The following is a 23,876-nucleotide window of genomic DNA, read 5'->3' on the forward strand; positions in this document are numbered from 1 at the left end:
AGATGGGAAATAGCAAAAATGAAACCCATTTGCTGTCCAGCTATATCTTTTCCTCTTCTTTCTTCTTTCCAACCTGCTACCAATACTAAAGGCAAGTTTCTGGCAAATTGCCACTGCGGACCTATTGTAACCATTGATCAGTACTAATTTGATAATGGGTTCAATTTCTTTGCTTAAACACACCGGAAACGTGACTAATCTCTACGCTCTAAGAAATATTTCCATCCGAGTGTTCGCCTTAACAATCTATGGTTGTCCAGATTTTTTTAACATATATAGCAAGTACTGACAGAAGGCTTCCTTTAAATTTCTTAATTAAATTTATTGTCAAGCCCATAAAAAGTTAACTCCAGGAAATTAATGACCTTCTCTTCTATAACTTAGAAGTCAACTTAAAACCACCTAAGAACACTGAAAGATCTCTCAGCCAGCATTAAAGCAATTTTTCAGACAAAAATTCTTTAAGTTCCATATACGAAATATCTTGTTTCCGCCTAGATACTTATAGACGTATGTCTAAAAGGAATGTCAGGCCTAGATTAAAAGAACACTTACGGGAGTCACAATCACCTGCAAAAAGTAAGAAACTGTAATAGGTAAAATTCTTTTGGTAGTAAGTGCACTTAAGAGTCATTCCATGTGAAATTGAACCAAGCCCAAAACCTCATGGTGTCAGATTTCGATGAAACTTGTAGGCTCCTATGAGAGATGATTATGCACCAAATTGTAGCCCTGTACCCCTTGTAGTTTCAGAGTACAGGGTGGCAAGAAATGGACAAATTTCGTACTTTTTGTAAAATCTTGTTAGCTTCAATTGATTATATCTCCCGTAAATGTTGAACTAGAGAGAAAAATAATATACAATTTTGAAGAGGAAAGAATAGGCCAGAAGATAAAACAGGTACATTTATTTGGAAATCAAATATCATTTTCCGGGAAAATTTTGGATCAGTGATATCTCAGAATGTACTCATTTGATTTCCTTGAAGTTAAGTACCAAGGTAGCTCCATATATGTCTGGCATAAGTGTGCCAAATGTCAACTTGGGCCAAGAATGGGCCTGGACTCTATAATGATTTTCGTGTAACCATGTCGGGAGAGACACCTGGGGTGCCAATGTGGCAACTTCTCAATTTGTCAATTCTAGTGAAATAACGTGTGAGAAATATTTAGCTATTACTGACCTGCTGGAAGTGATCAATTGTCCGTGGTGCCTATGTTGAAGAAGTCGGCTGGCTTCTGCCATCTCTTTGTTACTGAGCGTGTAAGTACGGTCACTTGCAGTTAAGGGATCAACAAGAGAGATGATGTCACAAGCAGGTAGTGAGAGTACATTTGGTATATCTGGATATACAAAGGAAGATGCTGGTCCATGAGGTCTCAGAAAACACAACTTTGCTGTTCCATGTGTCTCGTCGACTTGCAGAACACAAGCAAGCCACCAGAAGCCACCATAGGTGCACGTAAAAAGCAATTGATTCTATCAATGGTAATGCCAACTTGTGAGCCATCTGCTGCAATTACTAACTCATCCTTAATATCTGGTTTAGAAGAATATTGCCTCATTGTGGCTTTTCGTTGAAACACAGGAACCAGAGTGAAATTTACAGGTTTTAGGAATCTGTCGAGCTGCACCAAATCTGTCCTTTAGGAAGGTGATTTCCTCTTTCCCTCTGTGCAGTACACATACACCATTTTAGGATCATTGCAGACGGTTCTAGAATGTTCCAGATGATTTGAGAACCTTTCAGAATGTTTCAGACGGTTCTAGAACTTTCTAAACTGTTCCAAACGATTCTAGAACTTTCTCGCATGTTTTAAGCGGTTCTAGAACCTTCTAGAATGTTCTAGATGATTCTAAAACTTTCTAGAGTCTACCAGCTATGATTCGAGAACCTTCCAGAATGTTCACATGTTTAGGTCAATGCAATGTATTACGATTGATAATGGAATGTTCCAAAAAAAACACACGATTACTGAATTACAGATTGTACCAGTAAAACATTACTGCCAGGCAGGGTTGGCAAAAACCATGGTTTTTATTGAAAAAAACCAAAAAAAAAACGGTTTTTGGGGGGTTTAAACCCGGTTTTTGTGATTTAAATAATTTGCTTTATATATTTATATCACATATGGACAGAAATATATTTGTTTTGCCTTGGTGTTATTAATCAACAACCGGGTTATGTTGGAAGGAGTCACATACGCTTAAAGCGGAATCCAACCGCTTGTCGGCTTACATCGGACGGAACTTGTCCTTCATTTGTACTCGAAACCGGGACTAATACATCTACCGACTCACTCACGAAGAACTCCTGATAAAAATACGTCGTACTGATCTTTACATACTTGTTAATATAATTGTCAAGAGTCATTTCAGGAGGACAAAAAGATAATAGTTGAACAAGTGAAACCATTATACAGATTTAAATATGGACAATTTCAAAATACTGCAGAGTACAGAAGAACTAATTTAGTCCAAGTAAGTTCACTACGACTTTTATTAGTCCAAGTTAAAGAAATAATCTTAGTCCAAGTTAAGAAGGAATGACTTAACTTGCGTATCAGTACAAAAAGTGAATAAAGATACGAATCATTTGAGTTCACTTTGATCCATTTATACATAAATAGATAACAAAGATACTTCTGATTTCAATAAATGCCTCTCGTACGGTTTGTATACCCCCCCCCCAAAAAAAAAGTACGGCATTTCGATGGATTTTATCAATAGTAAACATTACTAAAACGAAACAATATTCAGAATTTTTCTTTGATTGCAACTGCATAATAATAATAATAATAATAATAATAATAATAATAATAATAATAATAATAATAATAATAATAATAATAATAATAATCAACTACAAAAAATCACATAAGAAAATTCATAAACTTATACAAAAAAAGAAAAGTTGCTTTTGTAGTATAATCCCTTTGCGTAAAGAATGGGGAATTTAGGTCTGAATATAATACGAATAATATATAAGAGAGTGAAACGTGATAACCCACAAATGTGTGTCCATCAAGATTTTACGAGCACACACTTTTACGAACATTTTTCGCTTTTTGATTTTAACCAGTTGCTTTTTTTTTTTTTTTTTGAAAAAAAAAAACAGCAGGTTTAAACCACCTTGGTTTAAACCAGCCAACCCTACTGCCAGGTCAGTTACACGTTACTTCACCAGTACTGACAAATTGGGAAGTTGCCACATTGGCACCCCAGGTGTCTCTCCCGACATGGTCACACGAAAATCATTGTAGACTCCAGGCCCATTCTTGGCCCAAGTTGACATTTGGCACACTTATGCCGGACATATGGGGCTACCCTGGTTTCCAATTTCAAGGAAATCAAATGAGCACTTTCTGAGATATCACTGATCCAAAATTTTCCCGGAATTTCCCGGAAAATATTTGATTTTCAAATAAATGTTCCTGACACATCTTGTAGCCTATTCTTTCCTGTTCAAAATGGTATATTATTTTCCTCTCTAGCTCAACATTTACGGGCGATATGACCAATTGAAGCTAACACAGTTCTACAAAAGAAACAACAAATTTGTTTATTTTTTTACCACTCACTACTCTGAAACTACAGTTGATACAGAGCTAAAATTTGGTGCATGATCATCTCTCATAGCGCCTATGTGTACGCCAAGTTTTATCAAATTCTGAGATGATGAGGACTTTTTTTTTCAGTTTGGTTGATTGGCAAAGTTGATTGATTGATTGATTCACATGAAATGGCTTAACACAAGACTTAACTACGAACAGGAGACATGCATACGCAGGGTAGCCTCCGAAAATGCAATATGCTACTAGGTTAAAAATTTCACGTTAAAAAAAATGAAGATTTCCACTGAGAATGTAGCTTTAAGCATGTGAGGATTCTATTGCCACATGTTTTAAGCCTCTACGGTCCTCGGTAAAGGATAATCGATGAAGTATTTAAAATATTGGATTTTATTTCCTTAGAATACAAAAAACGTTAGTGTATTTTATTTAAAAGAAATTTACGTTATTTGCTCTATTAGACATTATTATTACTATTATTATTATTATTATTATTATTATTATTATTATTATTATTATTATTATTATTATTATTATTATTATTAAATATAATAATATTTCTATTCATAAAGCAAAAACATCTCACTCGGCGAATAGCGCTAACATGCAAACTTCAAAACTTAGGTTGCATAAACATCTAAGCGAAATATAAGACAGCCCTTATCAGTCACGCTGATTCATAATAGTTCACAGTCAGGTTAATAGTTGCTGCTAGCTGCGTTGACATACATTTGACGCCAAGAGATGTTGCTGTCGTACAAGCAACTCGCAGACAAGGGTTTGGGAACATAATAATAATAATAATAATAATAATAATAATAATAACCTATAGGAATCCCTATAGGAGAGAATTTTAAAAAAATGAATTCTGTAATGAACTAAACAAGTTTCACATCTATTGTCAATCAGAACTACATAAAAAATTTCATTTATAGATAGCATGTATTTATCTAACTGTCAGTTTTAAAAAAAGGCGGGGGGGGGGGAGGCGAGGAGTGACACCAAGGCAGCTATGGCTTCGCACGACCGTTGACTGGCACATTGCGAACCGCATTAAGCTTCGAACGACAACTAGTATAATTTTCTATATTTACACTATTAAGTTTGATTTGTTCGAGAATAACGAAGAAGAAAGAATATTTATTCTGTGATACTGGAATTGCTGTTCTAAGATGTCACCTAAAAATATCTTAAAATGGTGAGAAAAATAAAAATTCTCTTGTATCAATTGTCTCGTCACTGAAATTTTAATCAAATCTCAGGTTCTTTAGAGCGCAGACTTTGTTTTCGCTGTTCACGTTTTATATTGATTAAGGACGTATTTCAGTCTTAACAAGAATCTTTTCAAGGTGGTCTTTTACCATACTTGGTTTCAAGTATTGATGCGGAAAGAAAAGTTTTGTTTTCGGGTATTTTGGGGTGAAATATATCTAATTTATTTCATGACGATTGTAGCCACACTGTATATCATATTCTGATGTGTGTTGTCAAGTTACTTAATCATTAGTTATTTTGAACAACGATCTTTCACTATTGTTGCATCCTGCTGAAATATTTCAAATGTTTTGCTTCCCTTTAAGCTAAGATAAATACCATTTAAACCTTGTTTATGATTTGTGATTATTATTTTTTTTTTTTTATCACAATTGAAATCTGGTTCTTGTTTTTCCTTAAATCTTTTAGCTTAAGAGTCCCATGATTATGCCCTTTAGCCTAAGGCAGACGGATGATTAAGGCAAGTAAATGATAATGGAAGAATTGATAGAATGAAATTGTGGGAGGAAATGGGAGTACAAAGAGAAAACCCAATGATGTTGTCGACCACAAACTTACTTGGCCTGGGATCGAACCAGGGACGCCATGTCCCAGAGCTAAGAGCTCTACCACTGAGCCATCCTCCTCCCGGGATGAAGAACAAAATTTAATCACTTAGAAGAGAGACGCAACTCGTGATTTGTGAGAGGCTGGCAATAAGCATTCCAACTTTAACACACGTGGTGCATCACTATTGACAATGAGTTTATTTACGGATGTTAATTATGTTGGAAAGATCGAAACTACCAGACTGGTAGAAAGTACACTCATGTCCAAAATTATTGTCGCATATCTATAAATATGTTGTTGTAGGAATATCATTTGATAATTAAATCGCCCGGTATTTCTTATAATGTTAGTATGTGTATAATCGGCAAATACATGTATGTGGCAAATTTCATGTCAAAAGAGCATAAATAAGAACAATAAAACGAAAATAAAACTTCATTGTTTATTTAGCAACATTTTGTTTTTCTCATTCCAATTTTCGTATTTATAATTCTTCCTATGAAATTTACCACAAATATACATTTCCTGATTATACACATATTATCAGTATTAAAAGTATCCTTCAAAATCATTATCAAATTATATTCTTACAAGAAGACAGTTATAGATATGCGACAATCATTATGGACATGAGTGTACATATTATCTTTGTGATGGTATAATGGAAGGGCAAACTGCTATTGAAAGTAGTGAGGCTTTGCATCTCGGTTTCCGGGACTTCCGTGAAAGCGCGGATCAGTTCTTTCCAGGGATTAGTTCTCGCAATGAAAGTGTAAAGGCTGAGAGACCTTCAGTAAATAATTTTGCGACTGATCGTGAAAGCTTTTCCGTTTCAGGTGAGATTATGAACACGGGGTAAGGAAGATTAGTTTCTGTGACAAACGAAAGCTCAGACAGCATTGAATAAGGAATTCTGGAATAGTGGATTTTAGTGGCATTATTTGTGGGGTTTCTTTCACAACTGACTTGTTTGCAGATAAGTTTGGGAGTTATTTCCGGGTGGTGATGGAATCTAGAGGTGGTTGCTGATGTGGTAGAACTGATATGATCATCTTTACCCTGAATAGTTAACGCGTAAGATGGGAAATGTTTAATATGTTCAAAGTGGGAGCTCTTGAAGAGTAGAGGTATTAACTTATGGTTAGTAGGTTTAATGTATACGTCAGTTTTGAGACGTCCGTTCTTAAGATTATATGGTTGGAGAAAGCCATATGAACTTCAGTGGGCACTTGTTATTTAGAGACTCTAGGAATAGCTCGTGTGTTAATTGGTCGAATGTCTAGGTTAGGGTAGCCAGACATTGAAATGGTGGTGAGCTGAATGTTTACTGTTCCAGAAGCCCCATAGATTGACATATGATGAGGCCACGTCGCTTAACATAGTAGTGCCTTCGACTTGAATATATATATATATAATTATATTTATAAAGTAAAATTAAAAATAAGAAACCTTTTTCACTTGCCTTTGTATAAATATGAATGACCATCTGGTGTTCTTTCGTTAACATTTCCACCTTTCTCCAAAAGCAGCTTCACTATTGCTAATGAAATTGATTTCGAGGAGAAAGCTATTAATAACGGACTGTAAAGGTCACCGTCTGCATGTAAGTTGTCTGAAAAGGATAAAAAAAAAATAATTTTTAAACGCACATTTTATCTTAAATACATCAACCTTATTTTGTGTATTTTTGATGGATGTCTTTCATTGCAAGAAAGGAAACTTAGAAGTTGCACCAATTCCCATTCATCACGCCTGTTTTAAAAAAGTCGCCCTCAATTTTCATTTTATGTGATATAAGATAGGTGTTTCATACTCATAGGAAACAATGCTTTACTTTACAATACTTCACGGTATTTCGTATGCTTATGACATCGAAGATGGTGCAATGTTAAAAAAAATTATGATTATTACCTACATGCAGATATGCATCCTCTTGACTTAACACATTACTAATAAATTATCTCACTCTTTCTTTTATCAACACTTAATTGGCACTGCAACCTACAGATAAACTTGCCTGTGTTACGATTGGTTCGACTCAGAACTGATCAACTAACAGAATATGTACTATAACGGAATTATTTTGAAATAGAAATTAATTGGTCATGTGCTTGTAATGATTTTCGTATCTTATATAGCTAATTTATACCGTTTACCAAACATTGTTAGGGGCATCAAATCTAGGAGGCTCAGGTCGGCAGCCCATGTACCCAGAATGGAAGAAAACAGGAACGCTTTCAAAATACTAACTGGAATTCCAATCGGAACACAACCATTAGGAAGACCTAGGCGCAGATGGAAGGACAATATTAAGATGGATCTCGCAGAAATAGGAATACCTAGGTACAAAGTAAAAACTAGATCCAGCTGGCGAAGGATAGAAGTCAGTGGAAAGCTTCTGTGAATGCGGCATTGAACCTCCAGGTTCCATAGGATATAGAGTTAGTTGTTATATATTAACAACTATATATTAACAGCTATTAAGAAAGTTTTATAAAAAATATATACATTGGATTTTTTAAAAATATAATACACCAATTAACTACCACACATACAAGGTACTAGTGAAATATGTGGTCATTCATATTCTACTTTTTAAAAATAAAATATGTATAACTAGCTTTTAGACTGGTTCTCAAGTCTTTACCGGAGTGACAGTGAGGACAATTTTTAAAAATGATGTCGAGGAAACACTAGAACATGAAGTAAACATTGCATTAATTAATTAAATTTTTATAATCGTTTAACTAGACTCGAGGTACCAAAAATGTTTTTTAAGTAAATTAGTAACTCAATAAACAGTTTTACTGCACAATGTGGAACTATGTTAGACTTCTAAATTAGAGAGATCCAATTCTGAAATCCCTAAGGAGATCTATCGATTCTGATAAAGGCGGGGACGGAACGTAACTTAGGTATGTGAATCCATATATAATTACTGTATTTAAAAAATTGCGATACCTCTTACCGCTCTTGCTCTATAAAGATATAATATCGAAATCGGGAATGACAGATCTCTATCACTTCCAACTTTAATAAAAGGGAACAGGACGACATTGAATTTACTGTATTCCTGGGAGTTGAATTCACATAAATAAACTGTTATTGTTTATGCTCTATGGGGATCTACTATTGGATCCAGAAATGATAATCTCTACCACTTCCAGTTTCAATATAAGTATAAGTGTGGATTCTTAGGACACTAAATCACACTTTAAGAGCAAGTCTTGCTAACTCTTACCAGTTTTGCTCCACGGGAATCAATATTAAAACTGAAAGCGACACATTTTTACCAGTTCCATTTAAACAGACAGATAAGAACCCAAACAGTTTGTCTTATAATGATTCAGTGTTCTGATGATAGAAGCTATCCTTAGGACACTGAATCCATATAAAACAAACAGTTTACCGCTTTCTATTATAGCTATTGCTTTTCGAACTATTAATAGACAGATGGATAGAGTCGTTCTACTACAAACCATAGTTTGGAAGCCTAAAATACAACAGAGCATGCTAAATCATATGCTTCCATTTTCATTGAATCTTGAAATTTTGTTGACGTCTGTAAATACTGCACACAAGACTGCTATGGCAAGTCTACTACGAGGGTAAAAATCAAAAACTCAAGGCAATTTCCTGTTTTGGCATGGGTTAACGAAGACTCGCTACATGTATACTTAAGAGTAGGAGCCATTACCGCACCATTCAAATCGAGTGTCGCGGAGCAAAAAGGTCACACGTATGGGTGCACCACTCCATGAGTTCATCATTGAGGAACAGTGCGTCGTAGTGTTCTTTCTATGGTTGGCGGAAGTCAAACAAACACCCACCGTCCGCTGTTAGCGCAAATACCATGACTCAATGAAAGACATGAGTGTGCGGGCCGCTCTAAAGTGGGACGCACAAATGTAACGTACGTTCAAAAACTTCACACAGAAGAAAACGTCCAACGGGTGGACGCCATTATCACGAATCACAATAGCACAAGCAGCGGCATTCTTGGACATCGGTTTCGGATCAGCATATGCAATAGTGCATGATGAATTAAAGTATCCTGAAATTTGTGCGAGGATACCCAAGTACCTCTCAGCTGAGAATTTCAGCTGAGAAGCAGTAGCGGCGTGTCGCAATGGCTACCTAGTTTCAAAACTAGGAAACGGATCCTAGTATTTTGGAACGAATCAAAATAGCCGACGATGCATGGGTTCAGCACTACGAAGCAGAGAGTAAATGGCGAAACCTAGAGTGGGAACATCCGTTGTTCCTTATTCGTAAGAAATTAAAGCAAGAGTAATCCTGTACAAAAGTGATGCTAACGCTGTTTTGGGATCCCATATGAAAATGTGACAAATTCCAGGCAATGTTCCGTGCATGTACAGGTACATGTGACTTTAACAGGTACTATACAGGCGCCTGTAGCTGTAAAAAGCATGTTAGTTTCCCACTGACAGGTGAATCTACCTGTGGCTATAAACATGTGATACATGTGTAGATGGTGTTCAATGTTAGAAGTTCTCAAACATGCAATGAAAAGTATCTGTACATATAAAGGAGACATGTAATGTACATACACCAAGGTACATGCATAGTACAGGTCCATGTAATATACCTGGGACATACAAACACAATGGTTATGTTCAAAAAACATGATTCAAATTGATGGCATGTGCCTGTAATCTATCAGTCACATCTATGGGAAATGCTAGTTTTTCCTCTTATGCCCATGTACTTAACATGTACATGTAAAACACATGCAAAGTACCTGCAGAACGATAGAAAAATTGCAATGTAAATTACATGTTTACATGCGTAAGTTAGGAGTGAAAAACATGGAATGTACAATACCTGTACATATAAATGAAAACAGGTAAGGAACATGCATCCACGAAAAATGAATGTCACAGGTGCATGTATTGTACCTAGCAGACGTAGATAAAGCGTACATGTACAGGGAATATAAGACAGGTAAATCACTATGTATCGGAAACTAATGCCACATGCATGGGAAATGCAAGATTTCCCCCGTATGCCCAGGTACTTACCATGTGCATGTAAAACACCTGGAAAGTACATGCAGATGGATAAAAGGATACGATAATATGTACACTAACATGCAAATGTCAGAAATTAAAAACATGCAATATACAGCACCTGTACAAATAAACGTAAACATGTAAGAAGCATGCACTTGACATAAATTATTTTGTGATCTTCGACACCTAAGTTACAGATCCGGATAGGGGAGGGGAAGGTAACTGAAACGGCAGTGGTCAGGCCCTGTGTTGTAAAGTAGCCTACCATTCCTATATTCACCTGGTGTAACTGGTGAACTGCAGCCAGGGTGGCCACACGCTAGAATCGATACTAGAATCTTCTGAATGCCAAGCTAACATTCTACCAATGAGAAATACCTCTTCAGTTACATACATGCAGGTTGAAGATTTATGATAGTAACAAGTGAGTTTCGTTTCAAAGTGTGAAACTCATCTACAATTCCAAAATATGCAAATTCAATATTCACATCGGAAATCGTAGACATACGTTTTTCGATTTCAATAGATGGATAAGGTCAGAGATGAGACTTACTGTTGGAACAGTAAATTTATATTAAAAGGTCATGTCCAGCTATCTGTTACCCATTTTTGCTCTATAGAGATTTATATCGAAACCAGAAGTAGCAAACTTTTACAATTTCCGGTGCTTATAGATACGTTTGGAGATAGTATATTTTCTTCAGATGCTGAATCGATTTCCGAAAACAAATCTGTCGCTGTATTTTTTTTATTTTTTTATTTTTATTTTTATTTTTATTTTTTATTTATTTATTTATTTATTTATTTATTTTTTTTTTTACAATGTTGAAATCGGAAACTTGATTTCTACACCTTCTGTTGAATACAGGATGAAGAGAAGAAAACAAACCTATTTTTTTTTTTTTTTGGATGCTGATTCCCGTAACTTTCACCATTGATCTCACCGACCACGAGAACTATCGATGTGACACCAGGAGCACCATTTCAGATTTGTCTTGGCGGGTGGGGAGGGGGGGGAAGACCCCTTGATATAACTAAAATTTCGCGTTTTTTGCTGATTTACTACTATTCTATTGATAAAATCTATATAAATCTCAATAGCCCCTCCCTGCTCCTGTGTGACACTAATATCGGTCATTTTAGACTTTTTACATGTCTTGCTAAATCGCTGGTCACCTGTGACCCCTAGTTCGAATTTGAAAAAGAAAAGCTTTCTTGGTCTCGGGCCTGGATCAAGGTACTCGTGACCAAAATTTGGTTACTTTTGGTCTATACGTCTGGCACCCAGGCACCACGCGCACACACACACACATAGGGTTATTACAAATGATTCATCAGGTTTTAAAGTCTTATAACTTCAAATATTTAATGTCCACCTATTTGTACTAATAACCAAACGAAAGAGCATACTATAAAGTTTTGTTTATGTCATTGCAGGTTCCGTTATGACTCACCAGGTGGCAGGGTGATAACAGTTTGCAAAATGGCGAATAATTAACAGAACACATGTTTCTTACATGTTACTATACATGTTTTACATCCGCTACATGCAAGCAGCAGAGGTTTTCCACACACGTAACATGCATGTGGCATGTACCTGTCACATGTACAATTTTTATAAATTCTCCACCTGTAACATGCATGTCACCTGTATGGTTTTTCCATGTTCTCCACCTGTTACATGCAAGTAGCAGATGTTTTCCATACTCGCAAATGCATGTCACATGTATGGTTTTTACATGTATATATATATTACATGCGGTTCTTACATCTGACATGCATATTTCGCAAGTACTTTTCACATGTACAAGGTAAAAGCTATTTATCATACACGCATATAACTTGTGTTCAGCATGCATATTACAGACATTATACATGACACGTACATCACATGTTCTATACTGGTACAGCGGCTGTACTTGCACGTCTTCTTCGTTGACAGGCACTTTACATACGTTTTTATGGTAGATCTATTAGGGTATCTACCGTACAAACACATGTGCAGTAATACCTGTTCATGCCCTGTACATGTTTGCTCAACATGCATGTGTAGGGCGTTCAAACTGGGGTCATTTTCAGGCACCTGCACATGTGACTGTCCCACAGGTGGATAAAGGGCCTGTGTTACATGCGCCTGTACATGTGCCTGTTTTTTTCATAAGGGATAAGGAACTAATCCTGACAGGGTTCCGCCTACATGGTGAAACTGTGAATAGTGCAGGTTATTGTGCTATCTTGTAAAGAAAATTGAAACCTGCAATTCGTCTAAAGTGGGAGAAAGAGTAGACACCGTGTACCGGCTTGGCTTTGAATTGCTCCCCCATTCTCCGTACACGCCTTATTTGGCACCTTTGAAGGTGGCACTGCGTGGTCATCGGTTCAAATCAGATAACTAGGTCAAGCAAGCGGCACAGGCGTGGGCTCGAGAGCAATCAGGAACTGATGGACCAATACAAAAAAGAAAAGAAAAAAGTGCCGTGCAAGAGAACATGGGGAAGAGTTACATTTGTAGTTCTTCTTCCTGTGTATAAATAAAGATGTTAGGTAAAAATTGCCTCTACTTTTTGATTTACCGTCACATAATAAGCTTCATACCTAGAAAGTCACTACGAAAATTTTGCCGTATGACGCAACCGATGACCGGACGCTCTGATAAGTTCAAGCGTTTAGCACATGTTAAAACTTATGCTAACTTGCACTGCAGCCGGCAGAACGAACTCTAGATATTTAATTTCTTCTTATCTGTGGCAATGAGAACGCTCGTAATTTGGTCGTGGCCCAAAGGGAAATACTGGGTAATTTTGCACGCGGTTGGAATATTGATCAATATTCAAAGGAAATTAATCCTGCGCTGGGAAATGACTGCAATGATCGTGCTACTATATACAGATTGTATCAGGAATTCTAGAGAAAGAATTTTGGCCTGAAAGACCATCTATGGTCACAACGAGTATTCCCGTGTCATAGAGGATATCTTCGTTATCAGTAAGATTTTCGAGGCGACAAAGATGTAGTGACTTGCCAAGAACTGTAGTACTTGCACATTTCTGTACTGGCATATCATGCCATTCTTCATTACCTCACCTCGAAGTTAGAAAAGTGTGTTCCCTTTGGGTATTCCATGCCTTAATTGACGAGCAGATGAAACAACATGTTTCATGTTTCGTTGTAATATACCTATTTCTAATGAAGTATTTGTTTATTTATTTATTTATTTTTCGTTCAAGCGACCACAGTGTTGTACATGTGGTATAGAACATGCCAATATTTCTATATGAATAACGAAGATCATCTTATACATCTTTAACATCATATACCGTACATCTTATTACTAGTACACCATACATCTTTTTAAAGTGAGTTTTGTAAACCACCTGTAAGCCAGGTGGTTTGGTACACAATACACAAATTATAAGTATACACAGTAAACTTACATATTGCTAATACATACCACTATACATACATATTACTATTCTTATTTACGTATCTACTTGTTGCATTATTTACAGTTGTCAACTTTATTAGTTTTTCATTTAATTCTGGCTTTACAAGTTTTTTCTGTACGTTCAAAGTATTCAGAAAGAGAATAAAAACAATGTGGCAATAGGTATCGTGTTAATCTTTCTTGAAAATTTTATGTGATTAGGGATCTTTTATATTCTTAGGTAATTTGTTGTAGATTAATATTCCTGTATACTTAAGACCTTTTTGGTAAACTGCTGTACTGTGTGTGGGAATAGCAAAATCTCTTTTCCTTCTTGTATTGTAAATATACACGTCACTATTGCACTTTAATGTCGGTTTGAGATGTTTATATATGAAAATTGCAATCCGTAATATGTAAAGACAAGGTAGTGGAAGAAGTTTTAGTTCTCTGAATATTTTTCTACATGAAGCTCTTGATTTAATACCTTTTATTGTTCGTATTACTCTTTTTTTGAATTTTGAATATTAACTGACTTTGCGTTGCAGTTTCCCAATGTACTATCCCATATGAAAGTAGTGTTTCAAGTTGACTATGGTAAATTATTTTAAGTGTTGGTATGTTGAATGCAGTTTTCACGCCTTTTAATGCATAGTGTACTTGACAAAGTTTCTTTTGTGGTGTGTTAATGTGCTTTTCCCACGTCAGTGTGTCATTTACCCAAAGTCCTATAAATTTAGTTTCATTTACAGCTTTTATACTTTTATTTTTAATCTGAATATTTGGATTATGTACTAATAATGTTTCGGGAATGAAGGAAGTGCATTACTGTCGTTTTATCTATGTTTTAATTTTAATTTGTTGTCTTCAATCCACAAGTTTAATTCCTCTACGGTTTGTCTGATACTGGCTTCCATTTCCCTATCGGTGTACTCAGTAAGAGCTAAACTTGTGTCATCAGCGAACATTGTTGGTTTTGCAGTCTTAACATACGCTGGAAGGTCATTTATAAAAATAATGAGAACTGGCCCTAGAATAGAGCCTTGTGGTACTCCGCATCTTACTCGTTTTATATCCGATGTGTAACTGGTGATTGCACCCTGACGATTAGTATAGTCAATTACCACTGCTTGACTTCTATCTTCTAAATAGCTTCGGAACCACTTATTCACAATTCCCCTTATACCAATATTATTTAATTTTTCAAGCATTATTTGATGTGAAACTAGATCAAACGCTTTCGTTAAGTCTAGAAATATTCCCGTACACTTTTTCCTATTGTCTAAACCTTCGCGAATGTAATCAAGATAGTTGTATATTGCCGTGTCAGTTGATTTATTACGTTGGAACCCGTTTTGCGCAATATCTATTATATTATATTTTTCAAGGTACATTAACAAACGGTGCTGCATTGCTGATTAGATAATTTTTGAAAAAGGCGATAGTAAGGCTATAGGTCTATAGTTATCTACCTTATGCTTGTCATCTTTTTTATGGATTGACTTAATTTCAGCTAACTTTAACTTTTCGGGAAATTGCCCTGAAATAAAGGAAAGATTTATAAGGTCCGTTAGTGGTACTTCGATATAAGCCGAATTTTTCTTCAATATAAACATTGGGTTGTCATTAAAACTTACTGACCATTTATTCTTTTGCTTAAAAATTAGTTTTGCTACTTCACTAGGTGTCACTAGTTGAAGAAACATTGTATTCAGCATTCTTTTATGTGTATTCCTCATTCTCGCTTGGGTACGTGTATCGTTTTTGTTTCCGATGTTTATAAAGTAGTTATTCGTGACATTTGCAACTAATTGTGGGTCTGTTATTTTGGTGTTTTCTGAAAGTAATTCAAGGTTTATATTCTCACTGTGAGGTTTATATTCTATTTTTTGTTTTACTTTTTAACTATTTGCCACAGTGTTTTTGTTTTATTTTTTGAGCACTGTATTCTTTTGTCTAGTTCCGTTCTTTTTGCAATTTTTATCACCTGTTTGTATATTCGTTTGTAATTCTCATAATACCTTTCTAGTTTTGTATTTAATGGATCTTGCTTAACTAATACCGCTAACTCTCTCATTCTCTTACTAGATTTCTTTATTCCTAAAGTGATCCACGATCTATGATTACGTATACTGATTTTTTGTGTGATTTTTGGGAATGCTACGTTGTAGTAGTAGCTGTATGTGTTTAGAAAGTTTTCCCAGTCTGTGTGTACTGTATTTTGAGTGTATGTATCCTCCCAAGTTTTCTCCATTTAAAAGATAATTAAAATAATTTATATTTTCTTTAGTGAACTTTATTTTTGTAATGGTTCTTGGTACTCTATTTGTTTTTTCAAATACTTACATTTTGAATGGTAAAAATTTGAGCTTCATAGTCGGAATATCCCGTATTAATGACTTTCACAGAATATTCATCTTTATTTAGCAACATTTGATCTATTGCGCTTTTTGGTGTCCGTGTTATTCTGGTTATATTTTTTACTACTGGTGTTAGATTGTATGTGTCGAGGAGAAGCCGTACGTTTGTGTCTATTTCATTTGTTAGAAAATTTATATTTAAGTCCCCTATTACTATTACTGTCTTACCTAATACGGTTAATTTTTTAAGTATCTCTTCTAAATTACAAACTAGTGACTTGATATAACTGTCCAAAGTTCTATAAACGCATATTATGTGTCATTTTTGTTTGGGGAGCTCTATTAAACACGACTCATTTTTTTTTATTTTTTTTTTCAGTGTTAAGATAGTAACATTGTTTACGCATAGTTTGTATCTTACAACTAGCACATAGTAAAAATTATTTCTGCAGCATACAAACATTGCATGTAATGAATTACTATCTGCACACTGTAGCAAATTACCTACAGATTATTTAATCAATATGAACCAGTTCCTGTAAATACTCAAAATATTCATGCTGTTTCACCTGTCCAAGTAGCAAAACGACAAAACTGGTCCGTAGTTCTAGATTTATAAATAGTTTCACTCACTCTGCTAGTGGGTTTTGACCACTAAGTAGTGGGAAAGAGTTGTGGTTACATTTTTGAGTTTTTTTTTTTCTTTCTTTATAATTTGCAGATTAAATTCGATTGTCGTTTATCATGTTTCCTGTAGCTGATATCCAGAAGGAAAATCTTCGAAAACGTAACGCGCACAATTCAACAAATCTGCCTGGACTGGACTACTAAATGTATTAAAATGTAGAATATGAATTAAGCACTTAAGGGTACCGATCTGTTCATACACATCGATAATACACTTAAGAAACAATAAGCAGTGTATTCGTCTCTTATATTTTTGGGTAAGTTATGTTAAATTATAAGTTCTCACCTCTTTCAGTGCATGGATTTACAGAGCTTCGAAACCATAACATCAGAGTTTCTATTTCAAAGATGTTCTGGTAGGTTGCAAATAAAAATAATAGATGGCCCACACACTCGAATGTACAACTGGTGCCCAACATACAGAGATAAATTTAACACTACAGAGATAAATCTAACAGAAAAGGAATAACGATGCTTGAATGTTTCCAAGTTCTATTATAGATATACGACCAACATACAGAGTAATAAGAATATACACCTCATGAAAGATGCAGTTTCCACAAAAATGTATCAAAATTAAGAAGCTTCGCTATAATTGAAATAAACAAATTACGAAAGGAGAATATAAAATGAATTACCAGAAAATAGTGAAATAGGTATATTGCACTTTTCTTAGCGTTATCATTATGTTTTCACTAGTTTTTGGCAATATGTATGGTAGAGAGTGAGAGAAAAGAGTGAGAACGGGATAATTTTATCATTCCAATTTTGACAACGTTGACACTTGATCTAAATATAATGAAGGAAAGTTGTCTCGTCAAAAACTGTGATTGGAAAGTGGACAAGCGAACAGAAACATGTACATAAGCGTCACTATGCAATCGCAAAAGTTCCAACACACATCCCAAACTTCAAAAATCCAGCATACCTAAACCAACCTGCCTATGAATTATTTCATACTTGAAGATAAGACCCACTATCTTCAAATTATGAACACTGTCATGGACACCCAAATGGTCTCACCATATGCCAACGTATTCATGGAGCGCGAAAACCCATCACTATGCCCTAAACCCTTACCGAATGCCTCCCAAACCTTCACACTTTCATTACGAAAAACTGTTTCCATGAAAGACTCATACCTTCTACGAAATAGTGCCAGAAATCGAAATGCACATCTTGTTTTATATTCGATTCCATTTATCCTGCCAGCATACCATCATAGCCCATGCTTTCCGCTATTCCGGTAGTTGTGATTCTTCCAGCTTCATTTACACCCTTAAATGAACCCACTCAGTTTTCTATGTTGACAAAACTTTTATCTTCCCCTTCAATCCTTTTAATAATCATTAACGATCACACTCTCCAATTCCCCATCCTAGAACACACAATTCACCACAAGAGATCACGCCTATGCGTAAATATCTTCAAAAATTTGTCCCCCCGGCTCTTCTACGTCCTTCTGGAAAAGAGGGACGACAGGCTACTGGCATGTTCACGAACCGTATCTAGTCTTAACCTGCGACAACACTCCTTTACCCAGTCTTCTCGATTGCGGAAGGGAATCTAGAACTCTAGAAGGAAAGACTCCTATCACCTACATCCTACACCAATATGTTCAAGAATTCGGGGAGGGGGGAATACAATTTCGGTGGGAAGGAATTTCCCCAACCTAACATGTCTGTATTATACATTGAAACGTAATATCCTATTTTACTACACATGCTCCGTTTTCTACATACTCCCCTTTTATCTTTGGCTTTTCTTTTTACAATTACTTTTCCTACATCATTTTTATTCTTCCCTTCTGCTTAGATTCCCGGTGGAAGAGCATTGAAGAGAACATGTCATTACAACTACCAAAAACTGTTACTGTAATGTTGTAGAAAAAGAGGAAAGCAACAAGTATTCTAATAATTTCTCACAAGTACATCATTTTAAGCAGCTTGGCATCTCTATCTATGTTTTTCACATCTCTAAATTGTTTACAATATCAAATTGCTGTAAACGGCTTTATGAACTTTACGTCAGTAGTTACCAGCGAATTCCCCATTTATTTTTAAGGCGATATACCTTTCAAATTTTAGTACCTGTGTAGAATTAGTAGTTTAGAGGTAGATAACAATATTTTAACAACTATTAAATTAATAACTTTTATTTATGTTATAACCAAGTGACATATAATATATACCAGAATTTAGATGTGAGAAAAATCATAGTTCATTACGTTTGAGAAAATTATTTCCACATCTGGTTCAATTTTCCTATTCTTAGCTTTAAATGAGGTTCAAAATCAAAGCGATTTTTATGTTAACTTTTCAGGAACAAAAGCACTGAAAAACGCATCTGCTGCGAAATGAAACTTGATGTTTTCCATGTTTTTTTCATCTGTTTTCTTATACTTAAAAATACCTTCACTTAAAACAGTACAAGTAACATTAAATTCATCTTGCTCTTTCTTAGACAAAGTCTTTAATTGTACTATACCATACTCGAGAGGAATTATTATCTGTGAATCTTCAGAATCTCATATGGGATAATATCATTCAAGTGCTCAGCGAGTCAACGATGACTAGTGTTGTAAAATTTCCGGAAAAATTGGGAAAATAACAAAAATCTTTGTATTAGGTTAGTTTTACTAGTAATGGAACATTTTTTTTTCGAATGCGTGAAAAATGTAAGTTGAGAAATTTCAATATTCTGAATATTTAAAAAAGAAGCATTAGAAAATAAAACTGTTGTAATTATTCTTGAAATTAATGGTCTGCACTCATTTCCTTTATGTACCTTTCAGTCGTTTACTCCTGGTAGTGCATTAATTACAGAACTTTTACAGTTGCACACACGTCTACCATCATGAAGCGCTTCTCTTTCAACAAATAGGGCTCTAGAATGAAACTGAGTTCTTAATGTCCTCTTTGATCTGGTGAAATTTTATTAATTTTAACCAAATTACTTCTTAAAAGACAGAGCAGTAGGCAAATTTCACTAATACTGATGCACTACGACACATAATTACTATTATTTAATATTCAAATACAGACTTTAAAGTTATGTACAAAATTTTGTATGTAAACAAATACCTGTTTTCTAGTGCGACAAGTTATCTACATATATATAAAAATGAAAGTGACCATACTTGTAACTTAACAACTCTTGAACCACCGGACTGATCTCGATAAAAAATTTCTACATAGATGAGGTTCGGGCCTGGGATGTTTTTTTATCATTTCACTTTGAAGCTGCAACTGGAGGAAGGAGGTGCGGATATATATTGAAAATTACCGATCTTAGTGTCGAACCCATAGTTTTCGGGGTTGCTGAGATGAGCAGTGACATTTCCGATGAAACTTAAATTCAAATTAAGCACTGAAACTTGGGGGAAGGGGAGGGTAGATATATATATATAAAATGATCGAAAATAGCCGATATCAGTGTCGAATCCATAGTTTTTGGGGTCGCTGACGTGAACAGTGACACTTTCGATGCCGTTTAAATCCAAATTCATCACCGCAACTTAGGGGGCAGGGAGATATATAAATATAATCGAAAATGGCCGATATTAGTGTCGAATCCATAGTTTTCGGGTTGGCTGAGATGAACAATGATACTTCCGATGTTGTTTAAATCAAATTCAGACCCATCAGTACTCCTAAAGGAGGAGGGTGACATGTAAATGTAATTGAAAATGACTGATACTAGTGTCGAATTCATAGTTTTTGGGGTCCCTAAGTTCATTGGTGACAGTTTTGGTGCCCGTTATACCCAAAATGAAACGTATTCTCCACGTGCGAAGAACGGATATTCTGCTAGTCTTTAATAATAACGAACGTAAGTTTCAAATGTTAAATTTGTTAATATATTTGTCGCTACTCAAATTTACGGACTTATGTGGTGAGTGTGTGTGTGTGTATATGTAAATAAGATCATCTCTCTTTTTGAGTTGTTCGAAAATATACAAATAATAAGGAGGGATTTTTATCAGAAATCAGAAAACTAAAAATTAAAATTAAAAGAAGTTGCTTAAAGTATTTTTCCTGCTACCGAAATACAATGTGTATATATGCAGCAGACACTTTACAGCAAATAAGATTAGCATCAAGCGAAGAAAGTTTTTAAATTATATTTTCCGTGTTTTGTCAATATTTTGGAACGAAAGATTTTTCTAATGGGTTCAAAATTTCCGGAAATGTTAAATAGCACAAGTAAGATACATATCTCCATAAAATACATATTTGATTTTAACATATTGGTATTGACTAAAATTATTCTGGCCCTGTTATTTTAACACTTCCGTGCCATAAAAGGGTAACTTTATAATATTACTTAAGATAATTTAAATGCGTCTCTATTAATTAATTTAACTAGAATTTTAATTTATTATCTTTTGTAGCCGTAACTCAATTCTATCACGGTGTTAACTTTAAAGGAGTGGTGCAAATATATTTGTTGCCACAAAATTGACCTATTCTAATACAAGAAACATAACTATTCAATGATCTTAACTGTAAACTAGTAAGTTCTAAAGTAGTTTTCATTTTAAAAGCATAACGTAGTAAAATATTTGAAAATTTCAATTTTTTTTTCAAGCTCGGGAATAAACGGCAAAAAATTGGTTTTCTACCCAAAACTTCCGGGCTTTTTCCAGGCCTCTACAACACTAACGATGACACTGAACTTCTTGTGGCAGTCCTTCAGCTCTGCTTGCCCACAGCCGCATTTCTATAATTGCTGACTTAATCCTGTCTCCGACGTCAAAATATTTATCTTGAAGTGTATTCAAGTATGAAAAATTATGGCTATTACCTGACCAGCGAACGACTGCGAGCGGCTGGTTTTGTAACTAAAATGCAAACAGCAGTGTTTCTAATTCGATTACTTGTAATTAACCTATCATAGTACTTTTTGTCCTGTTCGTAATAAACCACTACACGCATATGTTCAAGTTAAGACAAACACAGTCTTAAAAGTTATGGAAGTTATTTCCAAAACATTTTAAGTGACCCGCAAAAAACAAAGTAAATATACCCTCCATATTAATTTAGCAATAACTTCCGAAACTAACCTCAGTGTTGTACAAAAAACACTAACAATTTTGTAGCATTCAAGTGTAAGAAATTTCTACTCCTCCTATTAACAAAACCCCGAATTTCATCTTTGTGAATCAAAGTTATGCATTTGGCAACTGTGCTTTCATTGTTTAAAGTAAGTTTTACTGTGTAGTTTCAAAATAAGATGTCTTCGAAATTGCAACTGTGCTTTCATTGTTTAAAGTAAGTTTTACTGTGTAGTTTTAAAATAAGATGTCTTCGAAATTGCAACCAAGTCAGACCATGTGAATTCCGATCGATTATCTAAGCAGTCTTGAGTGACAGAATCCTTTTGCATTGAGATCATATTCGAATGTGCTGCAAAGTCTGGTGAGAGAGAAACTGATAATCTTCCACCGCCACACTCCAAACCTCCTCTGATGAAGTCTTGGATCCACCTCTAATTGAGATGGTAGATAAAGATAGCTTTCTCTGATGTCTAATCTGTCATTATTCAGGATAGTCCATCCTTTTGACACAGGACAGTTCACGACAGACAAAAATAATCTCAAGAAATAGAACCATATTAGGCCGATAGGTAGCTTACTTGGCGATAATGCAGGCTTCAGCGTAAGTTCGTTTCTATATTTAACGAGAGTTGGTCAACGTCACAATATCTTTTCGTCTGTACTATCAAACAGCTTATAAATACTGATTTTACAAAATTGAGTACGTTATAAATTATGAGATGCAGGTAATGTTATGGACTTACTACTTTTGTTCTACGGCCCCTACGGCTCGCAGACAAGCAAGTGGAAAACAATGATCTATGTGATTGGAATGATACTTATCTAAGTTGTTTTTCAAAATACGACCCTTTGAAAAAAGTCAAATTTTCAATTCCTTACAACTTTGTTCCTATTAATTATAAAATCATCGTGTTATGATATAGTATTCGGCATCAACATACTTTGGATGTGTATTGTCTGGTTTGTCTCACTTGTTTTTTACTGTTTGTTGCAGAGGCCTACAAAATTTCGATGTTTGCGATACCGGAACGTCCTCAGTTTGTAATTCTGAATAAAATTGTGGTATTGTAAGCGTTGGTTTAGTATGCAGATTGAAAGGTGTAATAATGATTAAAAGAAGCTATAGGAGAATGAATTTCAGGGGAAACCATACTTGTATTTTCGAAAAATGCCACATTCAAGATATTCGGGAAATTTCACAAGACTTAATTAAACCTTGCTCCATTTAATCCACAATTATCTATGAGACCTTGACCTGATTTGTGAAATTCTGTATCTATTTTCTCTATACACTTAAAATTGGTATTTCCTGACAACACAGGTGTGGTTTCTTCTGAAATTCACCACAACGCTCCCTCTAACATTTATTTGTTTTTGTGCTATTAAGGTTCGAACAAGCGGGATATGTATATGAAGTAACAAAAATAAAAATCCAGATGGAGAGCTACATTTTGGAGAATAGATTTCGAACCATTTAACCCATCAACCAGAGAATAAGAAAAATTACTTACAGTACCATAGATTAATTTAAGACCTTATTTAACACTCTGCGTTGCGTAGGTCAGGTTGTAGAAATGGCTGTACTTCCAATTCAAGGCCAATTTAAGGCTGAATTAAGACCTGATGCCAGCTCCGAAGTTAGAGTCGGGTAGTATCGATATACCCATCTAAAACTTTTTGTCCAACAATTTCTTTCGGGTCGAGGCTCAAGTTTCCCGTAGAAGCAATTCAAAAAGAAAAAAATCACAAACGACAATCTTACTGAGCGAAGTAGCTCAATTGCTAGAGCATTCACCTCGCATTCGGAAGGTCGTGGGTTCGATTTCACTGCCGAACATTCTGACTGGGATTTTCCTCAGTCCTACCAGGCAAATCCTGGGATAGTAAAGTAATGGCTGTAAATATCGAACGCCCCC

At 35.2% G+C, this 23,876-nt stretch overlaps 1 protein-coding gene across 2 annotated transcripts in view; it reads right to left on the bottom strand.

Moving 5' to 3' along the window:
• The window catches only part of LOC145686458 (uncharacterized), a 136,753-nt gene that overhangs the window by 91,870 nt on the left and 21,007 nt on the right, over positions 1-23,876 (bottom strand). For both annotated transcript variants that reach the window (XM_081759775.1, XM_081759776.1), the window contains one exon: positions 6,860-7,009. In XM_081759775.1, coding sequence (XP_081615901.1) covers positions 6,860-7,009 — 150 coding nt within the window. The remainder of the gene's footprint in view (positions 1-6,859; positions 7,010-23,876) is intronic.

The sequence above is a fragment of the Thermobia domestica genome, chromosome 5 (genome assembly GCF_964235325.1).
Source record: "Thermobia domestica chromosome 5, izTheDome1.hap1.1, whole genome shotgun sequence".
Lineage (NCBI taxonomy): Eukaryota > Metazoa > Arthropoda > Insecta > Zygentoma > Lepismatidae > Thermobia > Thermobia domestica.